Source organism: Anser brachyrhynchus (genome assembly GCF_964034855.1).
Source record: "Anser brachyrhynchus genome assembly, chromosome: 9".
Lineage (NCBI taxonomy): Eukaryota > Metazoa > Chordata > Aves > Anseriformes > Anatidae > Anser > Anser brachyrhynchus.
In genome coordinates, this window is record NC_137703.1 from 24,031,681 (window position 1) to 24,058,541 (window position 26,861).

The 26,861-nt window shown below is 41.2% G+C and overlaps 1 protein-coding gene across 3 annotated transcripts in view; it reads right to left on the reverse strand.

Moving 5' to 3' along the window:
* Window positions 1–26,861, reverse strand: part of PID1 (phosphotyrosine interaction domain containing 1) — an 84,080-nt gene that overhangs the window by 38,264 nt on the left and 18,955 nt on the right. For all 3 annotated transcript variants that reach the window (XM_080604027.1, XM_080604029.1, XM_080604028.1), the window contains exon 2: window positions 15,227–15,373. In XM_080604027.1, coding sequence (XP_080460153.1) covers window positions 15,227–15,373 — 147 coding nt within the window. The remainder of the gene's footprint in view (window positions 1–15,226; window positions 15,374–26,861) is intronic.

Below are 26,861 nucleotides of genomic sequence, written 5' to 3' on the forward strand. Positions count from 1 at the left end.
TATTACTTACTTTTTTATAGCTGTCCTTCATGTAATAAAACTTATTTCTATCCCATACACTGTTTAAAGGCATTGCTTCATGAAAGATGTTCTAAAACATACCACATAATCGCTGCTGTAATTTCTCTGTTGAATTTATGCTGTATTTTATTTTCTGAGTGAAGGCAGTGCTGCCTTGCAAAGACACATAGGACAGGATGGAACTGAACTACCTTTGATTCTCTGTGCAGCTACAGATTAGTCACTTGACCTCCCTGATCTCTACTCTGCCCATGTGTATAATGGTGCAACTCTGCACAGGATTGTTATGAGAAGTAATTAACTGACACTAAAAGGCTTTGAGACATGCTCAGTAAAAATTATTTCTATAAAAGTGCATATGCATAAAGTGCTAATTGATGCCAGCTGGCCTTTCATCCTGGGCAGTAAAAACAGCTTTTTACCACACACATTTTGTTTTGTGGGCACCAGCAGCATGCTTTTCATTTCTAATGCCTGGGTTTTGCCTTAAAACACACCAACCATTTGATTTTCAGGAATACTGCTATTTGGAGAACGATGCAGCAATGTATTTCAAAGATTACCTTTAACTCTGCATAGGCAAGAAGTAACACCCTTCAAACCAAGAAATGAATCCTATTTGCAATGTACAGTCCTAGATTCGGGACTTTGCATCTTGAAGGGTCTAGAGTGCCCTCTTCATTTCCTGTATGAACCAGACAATCAAGTTACAATAGCCCTTGAAACAAAGCTGCTGTTCCTAGACTGGCTTTACATGACAAGGCATATCTTAATTTGATAAGTAACTATTTTTCTTTTGATTTTCCCTCTATGCTGTAAAAAACACTGTTTTCTGGAGCCCCTCCCCTGCTGCAAAAACTTGGATGTGCTCCACCTGCTTATGTTTGCTGATAGAAGCCAGAGGAATTTTTACTTCATCTGTTTCACAGATGCTCAGACTCTTTTCTCAAGACATGTCACACAAAAATGTCTCCAAAATAATTAGCAGGATTTCAGCCGGCTTGACTGTGATGGCTGCATGTAAGGTAAAGCTCAGACAGCTCTTAAGAAATGGCAACTCTGAAATGAGCGTCTGGGACTTTAGCAGCACTCATTTAAATCTTCCCGTGTGACACATTGATAGTTTTCCATGTAGTCAAAAGGGCAAAAGGGTTGGTATGCAGAAAGCTGCTACAATGTGAGAAACATCGTGCACTTCTGTAACCTCTTGCACTCATAGTGACATAAAAGTAATTGATAACGGAAAGCAATGATGGAATCTAAGTCAAAGAGGGGAGAGAATTACAGATATCTGCAATCAAAATCTCTATGTCTCACTCCAAAGTAAAATTCACCATTTATTGAGGAGCATACTGGAATAAAAACAAACTTATGAAATGTATTGCGAAGTAACATTTTAATATTTAATTGGAAGATGTGCTTCCCTTAGCTGTTTGCCTTGCAGTACAACTGTCAAGTGGGGCTCTTGACCATCCATCATGAGCCTGCCCCTGCCTTGCTGCTCTTCACCATCCCCAGTGTGCCACCAGCCTTGCCATGGCGAATCAAATAATGACTCCATTGCAAAATGAGGGCACACTGACAAATGTAAAGAGACAGCAAGAGTGCCTCACAATTGTTCACAAGGCTCCTGCTACAAAGTCTAGAGGCTAAATTACTTCTCTCCTCTGGTTTCATAATAGACTTTCACAATATGAGTCCTCAGGTTTCACAATGTAGGACTCATAAGCTGAAAGTCTTTTGACTGAAATGATAGGAATTTAATTCCCATTGCATAATCTCTGGATGAGAGTACTTCAGATGGCCACGAGTCACCAATAGCCAACTTCGCCTTACAGTGATATGCAAGCCCCCTCCAAAAGGACCAGCAAGATGGACCTACAGGAACGGTGGGCTGCTGTGGCCTGCCCTCCACACCAGGACACCTTGAGCATTCTCCTTTGGTACTTTCTTGGGGGGACAGCAAGGCATTTTTTAGTGTTGACTTATTTAACTTCTCGTGAACACAAAAGCTACTAGAAAGATGAGAAAAACATATCTGAATTAAGTTTCAAGACTTAATCAGGAGGCAAGAAACATCGAGACAGGCTCCAAGGAGCTTTCTCTTGTCAGCTCGGGCATTGCTGTTTTGCAGCCACTGCACAGAGACAGCCATTCCTGTGGCAAGGCCTGGGTGCTGCAGGCCCGCAGCAAGGCCTGGGCGCTGCAGGCCCACACAGCTCCTTCCCCTGCACTACTGTGGCCGTTACATCCAGGAGGCTGCAACACAGCCCCGCCATAGCCATGAGGCAGGCCTAGGCCATCTCTGACCTGCAGGCCCGATGGGCTCAGGCAGGCCCACCTGCAGCTGCCATATGGCCTGGGGCAGCCCCATCCTGGCCAGGCAGCCTGGGGAGGCACGCAGGAGTCCCAAATCTGGGTCTCTTTGCTCACCTCCTACTTCATTTATTTATTTAAAGCCAAGCTCAGTCACCAGTAATGCCTACCACGTTCACAACCTGGAAAGCTGACACAACTTCAGCTGCTGAGCAAGACAAGGCCACAGAAATCCCAACACGTTTTCTTTGTGAGCTTTTATTTAGTGTGTGTATATATAATGATATATATATAAAGACATATATATATATATATATATCTTTAAAGACCACATTGGCTACTTATGTAAATGTGCACAAGAGCATTCAGGTGTGCAACACATCAGGTGTCAGACATTTCTTAGATTGATATCAGATATTCCAACTTGGGAATGCAGAGTCACAATCTGTTTGGCCTTGTATAAAGACCTTCAAACATAACTCCAGGCAAAGCCATGGGGTAAAAACACACCTCCCTTTAAATCACTACAAGATGCTTCATGCAATAAAAAGCATTTCAAGAATCATTTAATCATTTAATATTTTTAACACCTAAGCCTAATAACAAATGACAAACAGCACTGGTTCACATATCCTGTACTCAATTACTCTGATTTCATTGACAGACTACTTTCAATCATCAGGAATCCCAAGCCACGTGTCAAACTAGAAGCACAAGCTTTCAGATTACATAATTTAGCATAGTAGCCAAGTCAAAGGAAGTACACCAATTAATACCATGGCAAAAACAACCCCAAAACTGCATCTTATGGCAATTCCCACAGTGATTCTGGGCAGCGTGATTACAAATAGCTGAGAAAGGTAAATTATGTTATTGTGCTATATTGAAAGCATGTGTCAGATGAATCAGCGCACAGGAATTACTCCCAGCCTATAGATAATTCAGTCAATGAAGCACCTTCCATAAAGATCTAGAACCAGCTTTTCTGTTCATCCTGTCCCAGAGAATACCCAGAGTCACCTTCAAGAACATTCTCAAAATAATTATGAGACAGACATTATCTTACCTTATTTCATTTTTTTTCCTTATCTCCTCTCCCAGTTTCATACTCAACTACACCAATCTTTACATTGATCATTCTCTGACCTTAGAGATATTAATTTAAATCTTTGTTTCTGACTTGAAGCTTGCTTTTTTCCCTCCTGCTTTCTCTTTCCTACTGAAGAATAAATTGTCGGCAGGGAGGGGGAGCATCAGAACACACACACACACACAAAAGTAAAAGACCCTGAGGATGAAAGAAATCCAACCAAATAACTATTAATTAACAAACAGTTCAATGAATTGTATGAAGTAGCAAACATTTTCACAGAATCACAGAATGTTAGGGATTGGAAGGGACCTTGAAAGATCAGCTAGTCCAATCCCCCAAATTTTCAGCTGATTCTCCTTCCAAAATTTGCTCATCTATATTAAAGTAGTTTCCTTCTATTTGTAATGATTGTATATGGACCTTTATTAAATAAGAGGTCATCCACATCCCAAGTTTGTTATTAATTATCAAGTGCAGGTCACTGCCATGCCATTTAAATCTTGAGAGCATTTAAATCAGAAGACTATATCTTATATATCTATATACTTATACTATTATTATAGTATAATATCTTATACTATATCTTATATCTTATATACAAGACTATATGGCTTTACAGATGAAAAAAGAGCATACTGAATTAAGACCATCTTCCAGCTGATTAACTCATTAATTTCCTCCCAGCATACTATGCTCTAACAACCAGAAAACAATCCTGTTACCTAACAGGCATGTGAACATCAGCTCCTGAAAAGGAGTAGATTGTACTCTCACTGGCTATAAAACAGTATTCAGTTCTATCAAGGTTCTACCAAGGTTCTACCAATTCAACCTTGTAATTTTTTGCTGACTTTCACAGATAAAACTTGATAAACTTAATTCTAAATTGACATTGTTGTGAAATTCAGCATCTTATTTCAATGACAGTATATCATTCAACAGGATTGTGCTGTGATTAAAGGCAAATACCAGAGATTCTTGGATTGATAGTGCAAGGGAAGTTCATACCAACAAGTACTTACAGATTTTTCCAAACCAGGCTGTCTCCTGAAGAAAGGAGACAGATAAATTTTAAAGGAAAAAAAAAATCATAACTCTGTTGCACTTGTTATTCCTATATAAGTTAGAATTTTAGAGAAGAAATCTTACTGAATTACCACAAGCCTGAAGTCTAATATTCACAGCAGACTGCAATAAAGGTAGGTCAGCAATACACAACATATAGCAAAAGTCTTTAAATTGCCCAGAAGTATGCTGTAAAAATGGCTATTGTTATAAACATTTAATTAAATATGCAAATCTTTCATGAAACAAACAAACAAAAACACTTCTGATACACTGTCATACATCCCCAGGAATGGAAAACTTTCCTTCCTCTTTCAAGCTAATATATTTATACTTTGTTCTGCATCGCAAGCTATATTGCAATAGTACAAGCAATTACTCCTGGGACCAACAAAAAAAACAGAGGTGGCACACATAGGACATTCTCTTCTCCAATTATATCTTTTTTTTTTTTTGATTGCAACATTAATCTACAGTCCTGCAGCCTGTGCATCATAAACGAGGCCAGTGGAGGAATGGATCTGTAATTCAATCCAATTTCAGCCTCGTTTTTTTTTTTTTTATTTGGCAATATCATTTGCTTCAGTGGGAAGCTTTGGGCACCCAGGATCAGCCCCGAAATAAGAACTGATGGCTTTGGGCATAGTACAGCTGTAAACAGAGATTACATATTCCTTAGAAGGGTCATGTTGGCTCAAACCAGTGTGACCATCAGTGCCCAGTGCCAAATGCAAATTTTGCAGTATTCTAATGGAAATCAAAGAAACAATATCCATGGCTTCGGGGGAAGAGCTACACAGAATACCTCCACAGAATAAGCACTAAGCACACGTCTTGTTGCAAAAAAAAGCACTGCCTAAAAAGATCTGCCAACAGCACTCGCAGCCCATTCCCTCCCGCTGCAACGATACGAGGGAGCAACAGCCACTGAACCAGAAGTTCTTGGGTTTTGTAAGAGAACAGCGTCACATGCTATGAAGGAAGGGTGCCTTCTCCCAAACGCCAGCTCACAGCAGGGCCCTATACGCCCTGAGCACCGCAGAGAAGCGGGAGCCTCCCTGAGCCCGCCAGCCACCGCAGTGGTGCCGCTCAAGTCACGGCTCCACATCCCACTGAAACAGCCTAACCACCACAGAAATGTCACTCAAGGACGCACTAGAACAAAACAATCGTCAGTGACTGCAGCATCTGCTCGGCATAACCACTATAATAAATTTCAATCTCATTTTAATTTTTATATGTCAAAAGCTATTAAGTCTTAGAGATTTGAACCTTAATTATAATGGAAGCAATTAGCTCCTATGACCAGAAGGCCTTGCCTGAGCAATTGAGATGAGCACAATATTTCCTACAGCACAAGAAATAAACATACTAAACAGAACTGCAGCTATCTAGGACCTTTCCATTGCCCCATGCTTCAAACTGGTGTCTTGGCTTTGTGCCAGGCTGCACAAGGCAGAATTTTCTCCTTTAAGGGCACGCACCATATGATACTATACAGCCAGGTAATTGAAGATTACATCCTAACACAGGAAATTTCGTATTTATTAAGTTTAAATACTTCCATCAGCGATAGATTAAATCGTTTTAAAATACCCAAATAATCTGTGAGAGAACACTCCTCTGGTACGCTACCTCCTATGATGACAGCCATGGTTACACAACAACTCTAAGTACCTTGAAGACTGGGATTTCTATAAGTGACAAAACACACATTTGGGTTCCAGGATAGAGAAGTATTCACTGGAGTATCGTGCACTGAAGAAATTGCATTAATACACATTACTTTTTATTACTTTTTTTCAATCCATTACTACTTAACAGAATTATGCATTTTAATTTTCACCATCTTTTGTAGTGTTCCTGTGACACATTTTATCTGCAGAACAGTGTCTCCATCAAGCCTTCCCCCAGCACCAGTGAGCTGATCTGACCTCTGCAACCAGGGCTGCTGTCTGGGAATGGCAGCTGAACAGCAGGGGACAACAGAGCTATTTTAGAAAGTGTTTTAGGATCTTTCTGGGTGAGAAATCCTACAGAAATATAAGTTATACACTGCAAAGCTGCTGCTGAGCATTCACCAGCACGCAGTGCCTGGTCTCCTTGCTACCACACAAGTTTTCCAGCTGCGTTTACAAGCAAGGGTGAAATTCAGGAATGGCTGGTGCTCGTTCTCAGCCAAGTCACAGGAAGTATTTTCAATTTCTATATATCTGTATTTTACACAGTGCTCTCTTCTTCCACACCTAATTGAAATATAAACTGTTTAGTGCCTTGTTTTGCATTAAGGGGTTGAATTTAGACTACTTCTGCTGATAAATATCATTTGCTAACAAAATTACGGGCTGATGACTTCCAATTCAAGCTTTTGTTAAATCAAACTCAACTAATACCATCAAAGCTCTCAAGGCATAGGACGCACTCGATTCCAGCCAAAGGGACTTTGGTTTATGTTACCAATACTTTCCCCAGGCTGCATATCATGCATTATTGCCATTTTCTTTATTTGCTGCACCTGCCTCCTGGAGAGAACTAGGGGTGTGAAATGAAATATGATGTACAAGGTGGCTGTGCAAGCCATACACTACACGTACCAACTGGAGAAGTAAAGCATAACGTCCTAATGGATGCTGTGACTTTATTTCCCCATGTTTTTCAAGGTTTTATTTATTGTTTAGAGGACATTTTCTGCAGCCTGCTGCCCATGAGAGTGGACTTGGACACACATATCTGAGCAACGTCTGGCTTACCGGAATGAGAGTGCTCTCACTGCGGTGTGATGTTTCTGCCCCTATTTCTTCAAAGCAGTGCTGTCTGGAGGCCACTCCCCATGCAAAGCCAGGGACCCTGGGCCTTGCTCCCAGGAGGGGCTAAGGAGACCCCCAGCATCCTAACAGCCAGGACTTGCTGGGTAACACAGACCTGAGCATCATCTGCATGGTCCATCGCAATTGGAAGCCTTTCTACCCAGCCCAAGGCGCTGGGGACAACAAAATCCTCTCTTCTTCCCTGGAGTGTGCATGACCATGTTCATTAAACTCTCTACGAAACCCAGTTCACTTCCTAACTTCACTCGCAATATGCCCAGCAGAAGCCCTGAGCTCCCTTATTCTTGAAGGAAATCCCAAGGGAACCAGAGGGAGCAAGGCCTGCATCCAGGGCACCTCAAGTCCTTCACTGATGCAGGGCAGGTCCCAGAAATCCTCCTGTTCTCTCAAGGTGATTTTCTTACTCATTTTGTGGAACTCCCTAAAATGGTTTTAACAGGCACATTCATCAGTAAAATCCAAAAATAAATAGAAATAGGGAAAACTGTTTTCCTTTAATTAACCTGCATACATTCAGAGCAAAGTTACTCCACCGTACGTAGAAAACAGCCATATACTTTTTCCTCTAAAGGTGATTAAATCAGAAACACAAAGCTGGCTGTGAAATACAAGACCATTTTCAGATGGGATATAAGAGCTTCCCGAATAACAAGATGCCCTTTACTTGAACCATGGCTGGAAAAATGTCAGTGGTGCAAATGTTATGGAAAAAAAAAATACCACCAGCATATCTGACAGGACATAACTTACACTGCTCTCAGAATATGTTAGTCTTACAATGCCACTTCGCCAGTAAGCAAATAAAATTACACCAAAATACACCCAACACAGCAAAACTGAACATTGCAGAAGGTCCTATTGAGAGCAGGCTCTGTTTAAGATTTAATAAATGTTTTAGCCAATTTATATTCTCCACCTAGGACTCCTGGACTTCAGGAAATGAAGCATTATGACATTTTAACAACATTCTCCACTTCCATCTACCCTTCATATTTCTATTAGCTCTTCTGCACTCATTTAAAGCATCAATCCTCACTGACGTAAATGGGCTTTCCGTGCATTAAATAAATAAAATATGCAAGATTGCTGAGCTTCAGGGAGGATCTGAGAGCAGCCAGTGCCAGACATCACAGAGCACGTGCTGCGTGAAGATTGCTGCCGTCCTGCAGGGCACCCCATCATGCTCCCAATGGAGCAAAAGCCCCTGTTAACTTCATAGGTGCAGGAGAGGACCCAGCCATTTGGTCATGCATTGACAAAGAACAGACCACATTCAACTCTCTGTTTTTAATAGTAGAACAGGACTTGGCCAAATTGTTGTGAAGCACTCTGGGATGCAGTCATGTGAAAGGCTTCTGCAAGTACTTTACTCTTCCCTAAATTCAGTATTGTTTTGTTTTTGTTTTTTTTTCTCTCCATTTCTGCAACACTACATGAAGAAAAAGTAAATAAAATACTTCGTCTTCATATAACTTACTTGTTGTAGCATTAATTTATTTGATGAACTCCACTTTTGGAAAACACATCATTAAAGACTCTTTCTCTCTCACCAATGAGCACTATATCTAAAGATACTGAACCTATTAACATCTGCCCTATGCAAGAGTTCACATGCATCCTGTTACCTCATTTGATGAGGGGCAGAAGTGGAAAAACAAGACAGACTAACAGAAAAATGCTCTCTTCATAGTACAAAATATGTAATGCTTAAGGATAAAAATAGAAGGCCTCTAATGAACCAAGACAAAAATAAGCTATGTGCTTCACATTCACATTAAATATGGTAGAAAACAGTACACTCGGGAGTGATGGTATGGTTTAGCTTGTTTTACTTGTTTAATCTGTATCTTTATTAAAGTTAATGGCCATCTTAATGTTACAGGCTTACAAAATGGTAATGAAGACCAGCCAGCTAGCTGGACTTCTGTTTACAGCTGGGTAAAGCTGCACTCAAGGCAATAATTCCTGACCATGCGATAGCTGCAAAGAGAACCATTTTTATTAAGCTTTATTAGGATAAACTGAGGTGGTTTTAAGAGTATGTGCAGCTTCCAGCCAGCTATTTGACTAGTCAAAACAGCAATAAATGTTTAAGAGAAGCAAGGTATTTAAATCCTCAATGGAAATTTACATAAAACACTAGATCATTAGCCATCAATTTATATCTTCTGGATTTCCCCATCTCAGGAAGTCTTCAGGCACATTTTCAACCTTTTTGAGCCAATATGTTGGTATGAACAATAAGGAACACCTTTGTTTATGGGTATGGAAATGAGACACAATGTTTGTGTTAATTTTGACTGATTCATTATCAAGGCACAAACCACAACCTACACTCACTAACAGCACAGCAGAGGGGAGCCATTCAACTACTCTTTGACTAGCCAGAGCAAAAATCTGGGGTTTGGGAAGCAAAGAGGAAAAGGCACAAGGCTGGGGTTGCCACCTGGGAGGATGCTTCAACAATTGGGGTGTTTTCCAAATGCTGAGGGGGCACCAGGCCCAGGAGATGGGGAGCACACTGGGATGGACCAGCTGGCTCCTGAAATTGAGAGCAGTGATGCATGGCTGTGCTGATTAGGACAGGACACAGGACAGAAATGCTGGACAAAATGGCTTAAGAACTTGATCTAAAGGAAAAAAAAAAAAGTATTTAAGTTTTAAAACCGCACGACTAATAAAAGCAGCAACAGCATTAATAAATTTGCTGTAGAGGCATTTAGGGTAGAGTAGAGCTGGGTTATTTTACAAGTATATGGTAAGAGACAGCCCTGCTGCAAGGCCTTTGCAATCAAAATTAACAAGGCAGAAAATCAAAAATAGGCAACAATATCTGAGCAGACATTATTCCTAAATGACTCTCACACAAAGAATCAGAGTCAGGCCTAGCAGGGCAATTTTAAGACAGTTTTATTTATTTAAATAAGTATTCCAACGAAAAACATCATATTTCTATGGAACATAATCAGATCACTATCAATATCACTTTCTATTCATCCCACAAACTCATTATGAGCTTTTACCTCACAGACTACATGCCACTCTCTGCTACTCTGGTGTAAATGCCATCGCTCATACCATCTGGGGGCAGTTTCACATGCAGAGATTTATTAGTAGTGTCCATATTGTCTCTAAAGGTGGAAGTTACTTGTGGGACAAGAACAAAAATGGGTGAAAGGCAGAGAGACAAAAGGGCGCAAAACAGCCTGGAGTACAGGAGCCGGAATGCGGAGATGCTACGCGGTGCTAGCCGCTGGCCCCACAGCTGCACCAGGGAAGCCCAGCTGTGGGCCACAGTCCTTTCCTCCTGCACACACATGGGATAAAACCCACTGCAGTCACGAGCAAGCTTAGCAGCAAGCTTAGCATGGGAACCTTTTTCTTTCTTTTTTTTTTCCTTGTAAGCAAAATGATTAAGCTATACAAAAAGACCAAATTCCATTTATTGGTATCAATCCTTAGCTTTTTTTTTTTAAGCTCTCTATCAATACGTACAAGATTTGATTTTAAAACACCAGTATTGCTGTAATGCAATGCATGCAAATTGACTAAATCTTGTTTAGCAATCTTAAACTAAGATATACCACCATAGAAATTTCAACATCATACCTTCCACAAAGCCCGAATAAATAACCTTAACAACTGAATGCAATAAGACAGGCAAGCAATGTGTATCGTGCCTGTAAACACCACGTCATGAATATATGTTTTGCCATTTAATAAAAGCATCCTCTTAAGAATGTAATTATTTGCACTGTTTATGTTTCTCTCATCTCAGCCTCCCATGCTGCTGAAAAAAGCTTATCCACTGGTGGGAACTGAAGGAATAAGATCACATTATCCAGGTGGATTACAGCCAGCTACTGATTATTCAGCGCTGACTTCACTTTGAAGAGCCTTCCAATATTAAAAAAAAAAAAAATGCTAAACCTATGACACCACTTGAAAAATCGGAGGCACCATTTTTAACCTCTGTCCTTTTGCATTAATACAGCAGTGCCTGGAAAAGCTACAGCAATAGAGAGGGAGTCATTCAGGCAGTTCCCTTCACACCAGCACCATAGCTGAAAGGGACAGAAATCATGAAGCATTAGAATCAGCGTAAGCCAATAAGGACATTAAGGAAGAATAAAACACACAAAACTGAAACAAAATCTGTTAAAAGTCACAGAGGAAGCACACATTTCTGAGCAGACAGGGACTTATTTTCTGGAGGTGTTCCAGATTTTCAGTTTCCATCTGGCAGTATTTAGTGCTGTGATAAGGCAAGAGGAAGTTTCCAGCTGCAACACAAGAGCGCACCACGTTTGACACGAAAGACCTGCAAGTCAGACAAACAGTCAAATCAAAATCCTTAGGATCTGAACAAGGACAGATGCATTTTTAAATGCATCTAAATGGCACTCATGCCTGTATACACAAACACGCTCAATTTAAATAACAGCAAATTAGGAGCCCGTGACTGAAAATGTGGTCCAGCTGGGAAGAACAGAAGATTTGTTCTTACTGTTTTGTGTCCTTCTGAAGCACAAGGTGGTTTAGCTTAAGCTGAGACTTGCTATGTACAGGTTTACAGTAAGCCAGTTGGGATTTTTCATTCTTCAGGCCAGCTACCACCAATGATGCTTGGTGCTCCAGCATTCACAAACCCCACGTCCGTTGTAGGGAAGAAGCAGGCAGCACGTGGGGACTCAGCCATGGCTGGGATTCCTCCAGGGCCCAAGACCTGCCTCCCACCTAACATACACCATGGCTCAAACAAAAGCAAATGACCTCCTTCACAAGGGTCTGAATGCTTTATTGAGCCCAGGAACCCTGCTGAGTGGGACTGTGATGGTGCAACCCCAGGGTGTGGGTCTGTCACTCCCCATTTGCAAACACAGCTGGTGTGGAATGGAGGTGAAGGAGGGCAAGAAGATGCCCCCTGGGATTTGCAGCCTTCGAGTCAACTGCTGCCTTAGTGAGCAACCGGCATCACAAGCTCTGAAACATGTGAACGTACAGCCCTGTGCTGCAAATCAATGCAAACAGTATCTGCTCTCTCCTGTTTGGTGAAATCACGCCAAGTCTGGCAGGGTGGGAATGGCGACAGTGCAGCCAGCCCAGGCAGGCAGGTGTGGACGTGCAGTGATGGGAGGAATGAGTCTGAAGCCTTCTGCTGTAAGTAAAAATATATATTTCAGGAAACACAATGGCAGTGAAGTTGCAACAGATCTGGAACTGTGGAGTAACGGGAAGCATTTTTTTCATTTATTTAACTTTCCAGATTTTGTGGGGGTTCTGCCTGAATTAGTTAAAGCAAGACATTTCTCTGCTATTCTTAAAGCCATCACAGTCAATTACAGAATGAGATTGGATCTCAGCAGAGAAGTTTTGTTTCTTTGGGATTCAGCAGCTAATGCTGAATGAAAGAAAAAGAGAAGCTTGTCTTGTGATGAAAGGACAAGGAAAAGAGCAATCACATAAGAAAACTAATGCCCAGACCTCTGAACAGCAAAGCAATTGCATGTGTCAAGTTCCCATAACATGATGGTGCCAGCTGAGGCTTATGTTAAAACAGTGCAATAAAATGAGATGTCTGAAGCCTCTGTCAGAAGAATGATGCTATCTCATTAATGGGATTACACAGAAAAATTGGAGGAATTTCAGTCAAGAGGAGTAAAACGATTAAGGATCAAAAGAGCATGACTCATGAAAGAACGTAAAAACTGGGTACTTCGCTCTAGCCAGAAAAGCTTATGTCTCCAAACCGTGGAACCTCAGTGGTACCAGCAACACCCCAGCATCTCCCCCACTTATGCCTGGAATAACAGTGATGCATCAGACTCCATAGAGCGAAAACTCATGTTATAAAATACTGGCTTTGTTATGGCAACACTATTATCACTTCACTCAGCAAGAAACTAATAATCAGAGGGGAAAGAGGAGAGAAAGGCTAATTACCTAGAAATAGCTGGAGGATGTAAGCTCCCTTAGAGAAGAATATATTTAGTCAGGGGGAAAAAAATTTAAAAGATTGTGACTAGAGAGACTGGGTAAAATTGGAGCACTTCAGTTAACAACTACAAAGGATTTCTTAGCCATAGGAACAACATACGTGTGGAATCATCTTCCCAAGCAAAGTGCTGGAACTCACAATTGTTGAATTGATAAACAGAGGCTGGCCATGTCCCCAAAAACATCCCCGTAATGCTCTGGCACTGCAGGAGGTCAGTGGCTATTGACTGGCTAGTGGGGGAAGGGAAGAAAAAACTGGTACAGGCAGGAAGAGAGGAACATTTTGGCAGCAGATGTTCCCTAGTCACCACTACTATGATATATTGCATGAAAAATAAATGAATAAATAAAAAAGACCTCTAAATATAGAATGAGATTTTCCTCTCTGAGTGGTTCAACATCTCTCTGCAATCCGTCTTTTCAGTTCAAGGACTATAGGTTAAATAAAAAGGCTCATTTAAATTCTGCACACATTCACAGAGGTAAACTGATTTCAGAAAGCGTTATTATGTTTGAACTCTCTCTCACTAGGGGTGAAAACCAGATACTTTGTGAAACGTTTTTATGATAGCTAATATTCTCTAAAAATTCATTAGATGTCAACATAAAGGACAAAAGACATCAGCACGGAAGAGCAGATGCTACGTGCTACCATACAAAGCATATTAGGGTCACTTGCCCTGTGTTCCACCACATCAGCATAGGGCAGCACTGCTTCAATACCCAGCAATGGTCTTGTTTCTCAGCTATCGTGGCAGGCAAAAAGTCAAACAAAAATAACACTTCCCAACAAGAAACTTTGCTGAGGAAGTGCCAGACCTGGAGGTGTCAGAGCACAGCCCTTTATGACACACCCACAGCCCATGCCATGTGCACAGTATGCTACGAAAAGCAGGGGATTTCACCAGGAAGCAACTTATTTCAACCCCATTGCAGTCCCATCAGATCCTCCAACAAGACAACTGCTCAGGCAGAGTGTCCGTGTATGCGTGCACATATACACACAGGACAGAGCGTTATGACATTTACTTGCACTTTGGACCTTACCTGGCACTTGCGGCATCAGGGAATGGCTCTTCTACAGCTGATGCTTTACAGAGCAGAGGAGGCTCAAACCCAGTTCTCTCTGTTTTTGGAGACCCTTAAGGGTATGTGGGTTCTCCACACGACCAACACCTGAGGCAGGCAAAGTAGACTTGGCTGCTGAGCCCCAAAGGGCAGCACAGGCCAAACTGTGACCTGGCTCAGGCTGCCTGTTTGTGAGGTGAGGCAAGCTCTGCCATGACGCTAGACAGCTCCAACACAAGATACACACAGAGTAGATTTGTTTGCTTTTTTTATATGGTTTCTTTCCACAGAAGAATGCACTCGGAGCTCTTAAGCCATTAAACTTTAAAGCAGCAGAGCTTTTTCAGAAGCTGCTTTGATGTAAGTAGGCAAATTCATGTTCTTTCTTAACCAAATGATGATCTAACTGCTCCCCAACTTTTTTTTATAACCAACCTTGAGTTTTAACCTGCAACCCTATTTCAGTAGTTTTATACCTCTGATAGTACAGCTTGCTAAATGCAAATACACAGCACTTGGCTCTTCATCTCCCACCTCAGCACTAGCACTTACAGAAAGCAACTGCTGTGTTTCCAGCAAGTAACATTCCTGGGAAGCTGTCAAGAATTCTCTATTTGTGTTGTGCTACACACCTCCACCACATTTTTCACTGAAGCCCAGAATTTTTCAGAAACCCCCTAATGACATTTTTGATTTAGAAACCTTATGGTAATAGTGGTAGTTAATGGGGTTTCCAGAACAATGACCACGTTGGTTACTTTGGGCTCCTTAGATTCCTCTTACATATATAGGACAATTCCACAGTGGTCTCACTCCTTAAGTTTTTGCTTGCAAGTACCTTGCATCCAGTGTGAGTCCGGGTCTTCATGAGGGGTGTTGTGGTACACAGCTCAATGGCTTCTGGTTCGTGGAAGATCACTGTTGGGAGAGGCTCCTTGCGAAGAGTTAGGACATTCAACTTGGTCTTTAACATGGTCTGAAAGTGCTGAACAGAGAAACAAAAGCAATTATATTGCGTTCTGGTGCAGAAAAATGAGAGATAATAGTTGGACCTGTCTGCATGTTTTGCTTGCTATTCAATGCCTTGGAAGTTTCCATGGGGAGAGTGAAGAAGCTTTATAACTTAACAAAGTGAATATCCGTTATTATTATTAGCAGTGTGGAGGCTGTTTTTTATTAAAAGGATATACACACACAAAATGAGACGATTTAGCCATTTTGAGCAGAGAAAACATTTCCAAATTTGCCAAATTAACATGAAGATCTACATATGTCCCAAAAAGGGTCTATATTCAACCTCTAATCATTCCCAGGCACATTATAAAAATTGCTCTTAGACCCAGTTCCACTACTAATGACAATATGAAGGAAAGAACAGGTGATCAAAGACCATTCAAAGAACCACTGTTTCAACCTTTCTTGTTTTCTATCATCTGTACTTAAATGTCATCCCACTGAGGCTAGAAGTTACCATTCCTGCCAAGCTGATTCCTCATCAGTTTGCCTTTAGCCTATGAATTTTAAGTCATCCTGCTTTGTAAGCAGTTGTTCCCATAGTCTCCAATGTAAATGCCACTACAAGCACATAACAAATGGATGTCATTAAAAACTTGCCACTTGCTACAACAAACAAGAAAATTTCCCAGACTTGGAAGAGGAACTAGCCAAGTGAACATTAACACTGTTGAACTAAAAGTTTCTCAGTAATTGCTTAAGGGAAGAAAGCCAATCCATGAAAAGTTTCTAAATCAATTTTGGAGAATCAGAAGAGAAGAGAAGAGAAAAAATCAGATTTTTTTTTTCAATTTTTAGATGTTTCTTTGAACTGACCTTGATTTGAGAAACTAAGTATTTTTGCTTGCTAAAATGTATCTAAAGGGTAAACTATGCAGATACGAAACAAATTAATGTCATATTCCAGCTAGAAATATACTACAGTTCTGTCTGAAGAAATATCCATTTGTTAAAGCTTCATAACTTGACTCTTACAAATCAGCAGTTATTAGACATATGTGCAATGTCTCCGTTTTTTTTTTTATTATTATTATTTTTATCAAAACCAAACAGTATGCTCTGTCTTTTGATGGGAGATTCTTAATTTGGTTTGCAACCACTCCTTTTGTCTGCCTCCCCTTCACCTCTGTAAGGCAGAGGAACAGTACGGGGTCTGGTCTGCAGAAAGAGAGTCACTAAGTGATTTCCCAGAACCACAGAAGAAGGCTTTATCAGAGCTAGAAATTAAACTCAGGTCCTTGCTCTTCAGTCCTGTGCTTTAGGTGAGGAGAGTGCTTACTAAATATTTTATTTATACACAAGGGATGAATCCAACCATTTGGATTTTACGATGTTTTCATACAGATTTTTGTGGATTCAAGTTTTCCATTGAAAATTCACAAGAGCTTCTTGGAAATAAACCTCCTATGTAATTCATAAATACTTTATCATTAGCTAACAGAAAGCCTGTTAAAACAATATACTTCTGAAACAATTTAATCCTTACCTCATCAGTGTCTGTATCTAATAATTGTTACGATCCTAGATCTACAGCTTTTTCAACACTCTTGTAAGCATATTCAGGGCACAAACACTAACAGCCTGTGAAAATAATACTTGCTTTCCTACCTCACGCACGAAGTTACAGCCTGTTACAATAATACTTCAGAGCCTCTGTGCAGTTTATGCAAGCGTTCAAGTTTCCATTCCAGTGAAAAAATCTACTCATACTATTTTTCATCTGGCTCATATTACGTGTTATCCCATTCACTCTCCCAAACACATCTCCGGCAAAAAAAAAGCACTCTGTTTAAGATGATTATACATTGAAGAATATTCTTTGACACATGTTTCTGAAGATAACAGTGCTCTTTGCCAGCCAGGATTACTGAACTCATGGAGAGAACCTATTTCATTTCACCTTTCAGTTCCGATTAGCAGCCTTTTGTTTGGAGTTTCCTAGGCTTCTCTGGCAAAGCTGTTAGCAGAGGCCAGACAACAGCTTGCCAGCCCCAAAGAGCATAAAGCCAGCTCAGTCTGAGATCCTGGGTTTGATGGAGCACTGCTGATTACCAACCACAGCACTGGGCCTACTGGGCCCGCTGAGCCCGTCAAGTAACTGCTGTCTCCTACAACTGCAATGGCTTGTACTGCTCTTATATACAGGCTCTAGATCGGCTAACTAGCTGCGGAAATTGTACTTCTGGAGAAAACATGTAGAAAGGAGAGCGTGCTGAAGGCTGGTTGTGAGGGCTGGGATGACCCCGGCCTGGGACTGGTCCTCAGGAGCGCCACAGCACTTCTCCCCTCCCAGCACGCTGGAAGAGCTGCGTTTGCATTGATGAGCTGTTTACAGAGGTTCTTTAATAAAGAACACTGCTTCCATTAGATATTCAACAGATGAAAAACCTCCATTTGGCTCCAGAGCACTGAGCTGGTTCTTTGGTATTGTGCCTCTCCTCTGCTAACATCTCTATCAACTTCAGTGGGACTACCAACAACGTTTTGCTTGCAAAATTTGACCAAATGAGGAAAGATGTGACAATAAACTACTTTTTTTTTCCATGTTTTAACAGCCACATACACAGTCTTAAACAAGGAAAAGCCTACTCTCCACCTTACAAAGGCAATTCAATACTTGCATGAGCAGCAAGTTGGAGTGGTTGAATGCCAAAAACACTAGAGCACAATTGGCAGCAGATAGATAACTAGTTGCCAGAGAAATGCAGGACCGACTGGGGGTGGACACAGAAATATCCTTTTGCTTTGGACTGTGTGGCTGGTGCAGACAATGCTGTACTCCCTGTGCACAGGTCGTACTTTGGTTGCCATAAGAAAATCAAGACTCTGCCAGCAAGACATCATGCAGTGAGACCCCAAATAAGCAAGTTATTTAAACACGTGCCTAACTTTCACTATGTGAGCAGTCCCAGTAAAGCACACGTGGGTAGTCAATGGTTTTATTCATGTGCTTTAAGCCAAGAACAGAATAAAGTGCTTCGCTGAATCCATTTCTTAGTTTCCACTCCAAACTGGCATCTCCTCCGGAAACTGTTGGCAAATGCTGACATATAACAGTAGCCAATGTATTTTTTGAGTAAAAAGCATTAGCTCTCCACTGCTGTGAACCCAAAATATTTCTTTAAAGTGCTTTAAGTTCACAAAGTGCTTGAAAAGCATGACTTTGGCAATTCAGTAAATAAAGGTTCAGAGAACATTATAGCATTCACATTCTATGTGCCAGAACCACTAGCTTCACTTGGTAGCTCTTAAACTGAACGTCAAAAGAAGAGATTCTTAACTGGCACGAATATATCAGCTCGCAACTGCACATCATTCTTTATCCATTTAGATGGTGCTACTGATACAGACTTTATGTTCGAAAGAAGTGTGAGCAGCAACGTAGCAATAAGAAATTGGCAGCAAGTTTTGAAATTCTTTGAGCAAACAAAATAGCTGAATTGCCAAAGAAAGGATCAGAGCTGTAATTAGCATTGTATTTTTCCTACTTGCTGAACATAAAACCATTCAGTGTGAAATTTAAGTAAAGACCCTACTAATATTGAAAATTTATCTTAATACAAAACTATGGTTTTGCTTATTCAGCTACTCAAGTTCCATCATTTTGTTTTGCTTAGTTACCAGTACTAATGGCATCATTTCCCCCTATAGAAGAAAATGGGACAGTGTACAACTGGTAACCCAAACCCTTAGCAGGCCATGATTGTCACTACAGAGGTATGAAAGATTCTTTCCTCCTTGGTAAGTGCTCCGTATTGCAGTGAAAATTTCATTATGACTAACTCTCCTAGCTACATGTTAATTCAATGTAAGAATCAAGTACTTCTGAATAGTTTCGATATATTTTATCAACTCAACATTCATGTTTTAGCTCTAGAATAACTATTTTACAACATTCAATTTGCAAATTTTAGGTTACTATGCATTTAGTCCAAGCTTAATTTCTGTTGCTGTTAAAAAAAATTAACAGCGCTTTGGTTTAATTTGTCAGCAAAAATATGGCCTTTTCCACAACCCAGGCCAAATGGCTTGGAGAAAACTATGATACTATACAATTAAATGTGTCTTTGAGGAGAAAAGTAGGCACTGACAGTCTGTAATAACAATGCTTAATGCTTCTGCACAGCTCTTCATTTTTAGGTCATAACTAAACAGCCGCTGTTGTTTACAATATTGAGTACTCAGTAGCCAAGACTGGGCTAGTAGATCCTTTTATTCCCTACCAGGTGACAGAAATAAAACAAACTCCAATAAATACAACTAAGAAAGTATTATATATTGCATGTGCATATATATATATGAGTCACAAAAAATGGGACCATAACTCATTGTAATCTGTAATGCAGCAAAAATGGACTCAGTTTACAGGCTATACAGGTTGTGACACAGTGAGGGTAACAAAGCTTTCAGACCCATAGCCCTCAGCCCCCATTATGTCCTAACATCAGTGTTATAACCAACATTCAGCTGCATCAGCTCATCTGGAAATGTGATACTTCCTATCTTTTGCCAAATTTTGCCAAAGACACACATTGAATGAACAGTATTACAAACCCCAAACTGGTAGGGTGTTAACATGTGTTAAAAGCCTCTGAAATAGGGATATGCCAAAATGAGAAGCAAAACTCAATCTTCTACAGCACCTACAAGAAAACTGCCAGATGAAATCCACATTAGAGAAATAGCAAAAGATCAGTCACTGGGAAGAGTCAAAAATAACCTCTATGATGTACTACCTTGTGCAAGCACTTCCTCTATCTATGAAATTCATTTAGTTCTGGCATGAAACCCAAACTGTTCAACAGCATCCCACAGCAACAGCAGCCTAGGAGAACAAGGGCAAAACCAAATGCAATGAACTGCAAAAGAATTTTGGTAAGTCCAAATGTTCTTTTTCCCTTCTCTCAGTGGAATTTGACTACTGAAGTATCCAGTCCATATGTACAACAGACTCCACTATCTTACTCATAGATAAAGGAGATGAAAACACAATCGTCCTTTAGCAGTACGCTTATCCCATCACTGACGCAAGCAGAGCCATGACCCAAGGAATACCCCACCCCAGGCTCTATATTTTCAGCAAGAAAAGAAGAATTCAGATACAGTTCATATGAAAACTTAGCCATTTCAAGTCTTTGTTTTATTTAAAGCAAATGCAATCCAGTACAGATAAATGTCAAATCTGATCCATCTCTTGTTAAACAAATACTGGTGATACACTTTAAATGTTTCTTTCCTCTTCCCCATGTTAAACTTCACTGTGCAGTATTTATTTATCCTGTACTAGCAGTTCATATAAACATTGTACTGAACACTACAATGAAACCCTCCACAAAGGGGATGGAAGAGCTTATCAAAGTTAGAAATCATCCCATCAGCAGCCTGCTCTACAGCACAGCACTGATCGGCATGCACAAATCCAAGATCCTGTCACAGGTCTTTACACTCAGGCAGATCTGGCCTGGATAATCTGTTTGAAACTGATCTAAATCCAGAAATTTGGTGGTTATTTCGAGCGTATCCCTTCCAGTATCTTAGGAGAGCTGGATTTTGCCAGCCTATCAAACCAAATCCATCCAATCCCTTACAGATAACAAATGCTATTTAGGTTAAAGAACACGAGGATACGATGGGCACGAGGATATGATGGACTCACCTTCAGGGACCCTGGGACACAGTTTGGAAGGCCAGGAGCTCAGGCAGCCCATGGTGCGACTCAGCATGCCCGCACCGAGGGCATGGCATCTCCCAGGGGTCCAGGGGCAAAGCACCTGGCAAACATCGTGTCACAAAGAGACACCCTGCGTGGTCACGCACCAGAAACTGAAAGACTGCAAGCCACCACGTCCCCCACTTGTGTCCCCTGGTCCTACCACCCCCCACCAAACAGCCTGGAGGAGAGAAGACGGGGCAGCAGGGAGCACTTTGGCACAGAAAAGAGTAATCTGCAGCTGCTGGGGTGTGCCCCAACCTGTGTGACAGGACACCAAGCAGAAGACAGCATCAAAGCAAGCAAGGCCTGAGACTGGAGAGAGGGAAGTGGCAGGAGAGCAGTAGCCAGCATCACGCAGGCGCTGCTGCCTGCTGCCAGGCACAAAGACTTCTCCTGGGCCTCTCCTGTATTTGGTGAACACAACAAGGAGGTCAACGTTAAAGGTCAGATGGAGGAACCCATAATATACAGAAAAAATGGGTAGGTGAAGTGAAGAGGGACATAGGGCTGTAGACAGAAAAGCAGGATAAGGACACAAGCCCAGGTGCAGGGTATGGTACAGAGCAAGCCAAATTCAGCCAAGTGTTAAAAATCCTTTCAGCAAAGATGCTGCTGCATGCAAGCGCAGAGTTATTCCACCCCACTGCAATACCAGCTTCTTGGGGAATATTCTGCTTCCTGCTGTGACAGAACAAAGCCCTTAAGAAATCCACAACTACGAAGATTCCATTAAAAATAAAAATAAAAAACTTGCACAGCCTATCTATACCCCTGATCACCCAGCTGCATGTGTGATGATGCTCACATTGCCTTGTTTTCTTACAAGTTTGAAGAACTTCTGTTTCCTCACAATTTAATTCATGTGAAACGTTTTGTTCTCAGACCCTGTGTACTTTGAGTTTGCTCTGGCTAGGTTCCTCCATCCTGTTGCCAAGCTTATGCGATTCCGATCAGCAGGATTGCTGCCCAAACAAAACACAGTCCCAGATACAAACACCCTCCAAACTGCAGGGAACTTCAGAGCCAGATGAGAATTTCATGACTGATCCTCTAACATCTCTCTACACTCAGCCAAACCAAACCCCCCGACCTCAGCAAATCTGAATACCCACGATGTTCAGTGACCACGCTCCCCGTTTAGCTGTAAACGCTAAAAAACTTAAGTCCCACTATAGAGATCGACACCGGAGTAATAAAGAGTCAATATCTCAGAACACTAGTAAGCGGGAAAATACAATTAGAAATCCTTAAAGTGTCAGTGGAAGAGGTAAAAGAAACCATAGCACTGCAATAGCTTTTTTGATTATATTTTTTTTAACATTACAGTACCTAAGTTCCCAGTCCATTATTTCAGTGGAAATTAGGCATGTGGACTGAAGATGTGCAACTAACTACATCTAGTTGGATGTGGGCTTTGACAGTTTATTGTTTTACTGATAAATGTAAAATAGATTTTGAAATGTGTTGCTACGTTCAGAAGTCAAAGAAAACCTGCCTGGGAAACATGGCCCCCATGCACAGCACTAAAGGAAATTAAAGTCATCCTCTTTATCTGCTGTTCATCTTCTCATCACCAGAGCAGCAGTACCTCCCCAAGAGCACTGTGACCACATGCAAGCCTGGATTTTTAACTAGATTACATTTCCAAAAGTACCAGTATGCCAGAATTTCTCCACGCAAAGCCAGCTATTTATCAGCCCCTGCACTTCTCAGCCCAAATGGGAACCAGAACACAGGCCCAGGAGAAGACTAAAGATGTTTTTTGTTGGTTTGTTGTTGTCGTTGTTTTTAAAGGGAAAAAAAGGAAACGAAAGAGTTGATAAAATTAAATAGGAACTGACAAGAAATGAAAGAACAAAATAGGACATGCAACGGCATAGATATGTCAAGTCCATTCACTTCGATTTTGAGCTTGACCCCTTAGCTGCTTTCCAACATATTTTTCCCCTAACATGAGTTTCCAGTGGATGTATTATTTGGTATAGTTGGCCCAATATTAAAACAATGGAATCCTGCAGCATGAAGGCGGTTGTTGCTTTTTCAATTTGCTCTTGGAGGCTTTCCAATAATTTCTGTGTCAGAGGATGCTTTAAAACATTCTTTCTCCTCACTCTGAGCCTGGCAAAGCGAGATCATCTTGTACAATACCTGCCAGACAGCCACTGCATTCCCCAACACAGCTCTTCCGAAAACAACAACAAAAAAGCATTTCAGTCACTTTCACTCTTCTCCTTCACTTTTTGCAATAAATCGACAACTTGTTAGGCAGTTCCGTAGTTCACTGATCTCCCTCTTGCCTTTCTGGGACTCGTTTTCTGAGACAGGGCTAAGGACTGGATGACAGAGGTGTCTGCTACAAACAGGGAATTTGCTCTGATTTATTTGCTAGGTACGTGCATGTTTGCTAACACTGCAGAAAAAAAGCATCCAAATTATTGCCAAAATTCTTGGATAAATACGAACCAAATGAACTTTTGTAGCAAGTCTATTAATTCTTGTAGTTACAGCTATGAGACAGAGATACAATCCTAATGATATAATACAATGGTAATACATTCCTTTCTCTAAAGCTGTCTATTTTATCACTGATTCCTGGTTACTCTTTTATTCTGTTTTCGAGAAATGACTTCCGTGGGTCTGACAGTCCCCAGACTAAAGCCTGGCATTCCCGAAGGTCTCAGAATAGGGGTCCTCCTGCTTCCCAGGGATGTAAGCCATCTCCAAGTGAACAGACCTGCTCCTTCAGCAAGTCACCCTCCTTTTTGGAAAGCCTCTATCATGGTGCATCCCCCCAAGCCTTGCAGAAGACAAAGGAAGAAGCTTGATGGCTTTAGCCTCCTCTCTCTCCACACATCCCCACGAGTGCCGTCAGGACATGCTCCAGGGCATACCCAGGGGAACCATGTCTGGCCAGCACTGCTGTCCCATCACACACACACACGTCCCCTCTGGCCAGCCCTACGCTCACAGGCCTTTCATCTCCTCTGCACTATTAATCCTTTCTCACTACCGTCAGCAAATTATTCAGCAGGGAGGACCTCCACAAGGATTCACGGCGATACAAACCTTTGGGGCTGATGATGCAGAATACAGATAAAACTTGGGTCCCACTGCAGTGCAAATGCATAACCCCTGTCCCCAGGAGATTTCACACAGTAGGTCTTCTCACTTCTTAAAGCCATGAATAAGAGCAGCACACCAGAGAGCCTATGTCAGGAATAAGGGAGTCTACAGAAAATGATCAAAAATACCCTTCCACTAAGTGTCTCATTAATTCAGCAAAGCTTTAGAGTTGGATAACTGACAGCATTTGCACCAAGAAACCTTTACAAAAGGAAATCAAACCAACTCATTTACATTCCTGTTTCTCCTGCAACTACCTTACTGGTTGAGTTAAGCCAAAACAGACAGATGCAAAATTACTCTGCTTTTTGCAGCACAAAATGATTCAAGTGAAGTGGCTGAGAGCAGCGCTCCCCTTGCCTGGTGCCCACCTATGGCAGCCACAGGCAGGACAGCCCTCTCACAGCCACAGGCTCCAGATGTAAAGGCTGGATCTGCATGGCATTTTCAAGGTTTTCCAAAAGTAGTTAATGTTTGCTGATGTTTCCACTTTTCTGATTTTCAAAGGCCAAGTCCTTAGTGCTTGATGAGAAGGGAGATTAAGCTCCCGAGTCTCCCAATGTAAGCACCCAGCTTCCCTGTAAAACCTCAGTTTCTTCTTTAATTGTCAAAGTTCAGATATTTTTGCAGAAGCCTAACTAAACCCTCTGCTGAGTATTAAGTTTCAAAATGCTAGTGATTATACTTATATACATGTCTACAGTTCTTAGAACAACAGCAACAAAAAAAAAAAAACAGAAAAGAAATAAAATATGCACCAAGAGATTCAATCAAAAGCCCTTATCCCCCCAAGGCATGGTTAATATACTATCTGCAAATACATACGGGACCAATTAAACAGAGCTAACTCCTCACACAGGCACTGCAGCATCACTCTGGAGGAATCCACAATTGATTAAACAAACTCCAGTAATTCCATTCTGGAAACACGTACTCATTCACAACTAAATCCCAGACTTTAGGAATCCCATATGCCATGCAAAAACTTTCCCTGCTTCCACAGAAATCCAGGGCAAAACAGATATGAAGTCCAATGGGAAATGCACCAGACCCCTTTTTGCTGCTGCTTTACATGTGCTACTACATTTACCTACACGTAGCATTACTACTCCCTTGTACAGCAGTAACTAGACGCTGCTATTTCAGTCCTGTAATTCAGCATCACCAATGCAATGAAGCACATTGACTGATGGAAATATTAAACTGTTTAGGTGCATTAAATGTAAGAGCTCAAAACTATCCCAGTGTTCCCTTCCAGCAAGACTGGCATAACTTAAGACCTCAGGCCTGCATAAGGGCCGTCGTTCAACCTCTTACATTGGGAAGACAGATTCCTCTTTTTCTGAGAAGTATACTCTCACTTTTGCCCGATCTGCTCCAAGTTTTGACTGACACAGCAATGACTGGCAAGTTTTCCATGCAGAAAACATCTGCAAAATAAACAACCCTGCACATCAGCAGACAAGCAGAATAGGAAAATCATTCTTCTCAGCACATCCCCATCCTTCCTCACCCCACCCCTACAACTGATGGCCACCTTAAACATGATCCTTTCTCAGGCACCTTACAACTTAAATTTTATTTTGCATCCAAAAAAAGCCAGTCAACTTTGAGAGTTTGGGCTCAGCTTCAAGCAGTGAAGTTGCAGGAGACACGGGAATGTAAATGAGTGAGGTTCGTTTTCCTTTTTAAATGTTTCCTGGTGCAAACCCTGCCAATTATCACAAACAAAACTTTAACGCATTTCAGGCTTGTGGGAAATGAAATAATACAGAACATCAACAACCAAGGAAAAGGGCCTGGGCTTTTAAAGCTCTGAGCTTCCCTAGATGCAGATTTAACATACGCTCCTGTAATATAAGACGATGGAAGTATTCCGAATGCCCAAGACACTTCCAGTCTCCAATGTACGTGTGTTGGGCAGCTAGTTAAACAGATGTGAAAGAACCAGGAAAATTAAAATAAATGAACTGCCTGCCCAGCATTTCCCTACTGCCTTCTTCCCTTGCCCCATTCAATTTAACTTACAGGCATTACTGATGCAGTTATTCCAGCATCCCTCAAAATGCACAGAGCTGTAATTCTACGGGAAATGTTAACAAGGTGGATTTTATCAAACTCAGTGCATCTGAAATCTAAATTATTTACCCTGAAAGACAAGGGAGGGAAAGAATTTAGGTGTCTCTGATAAAAAATTGAAGTTTTGAATCTTGTGAGTACCAATTAGTCATTCTTCTGGGGGGAAAAAAAAATAAGACACTAATTTTAATCAAAAAAGACATATATTTGGCTGAAAAAAAGCAAACTCTGATGTAAAATGTTTGAGCAGCTCTACATACTCAGTCCTCTATAATTATAACAAGATTGCTAAAAATTCCATTTTCACAAACACCACTGCCACAAATAAATAATTGCCAAAATAAATCCAGTAGATTGCCATGCAGAAATGTGTCTTCTACAGCTTAACTTGTGATAATGCTTTTTATAGCATGTCTCTCTGCTCAGATTTGCAGCTTTTATTTGCATTCTGACCACTAAGCCCAAGGGTTATCAATCACAGAATCCACTTTTTCTTATATTTGCAATTCTTCATGCTGCAGCCCTACTTCTGAACTGTGCTTAT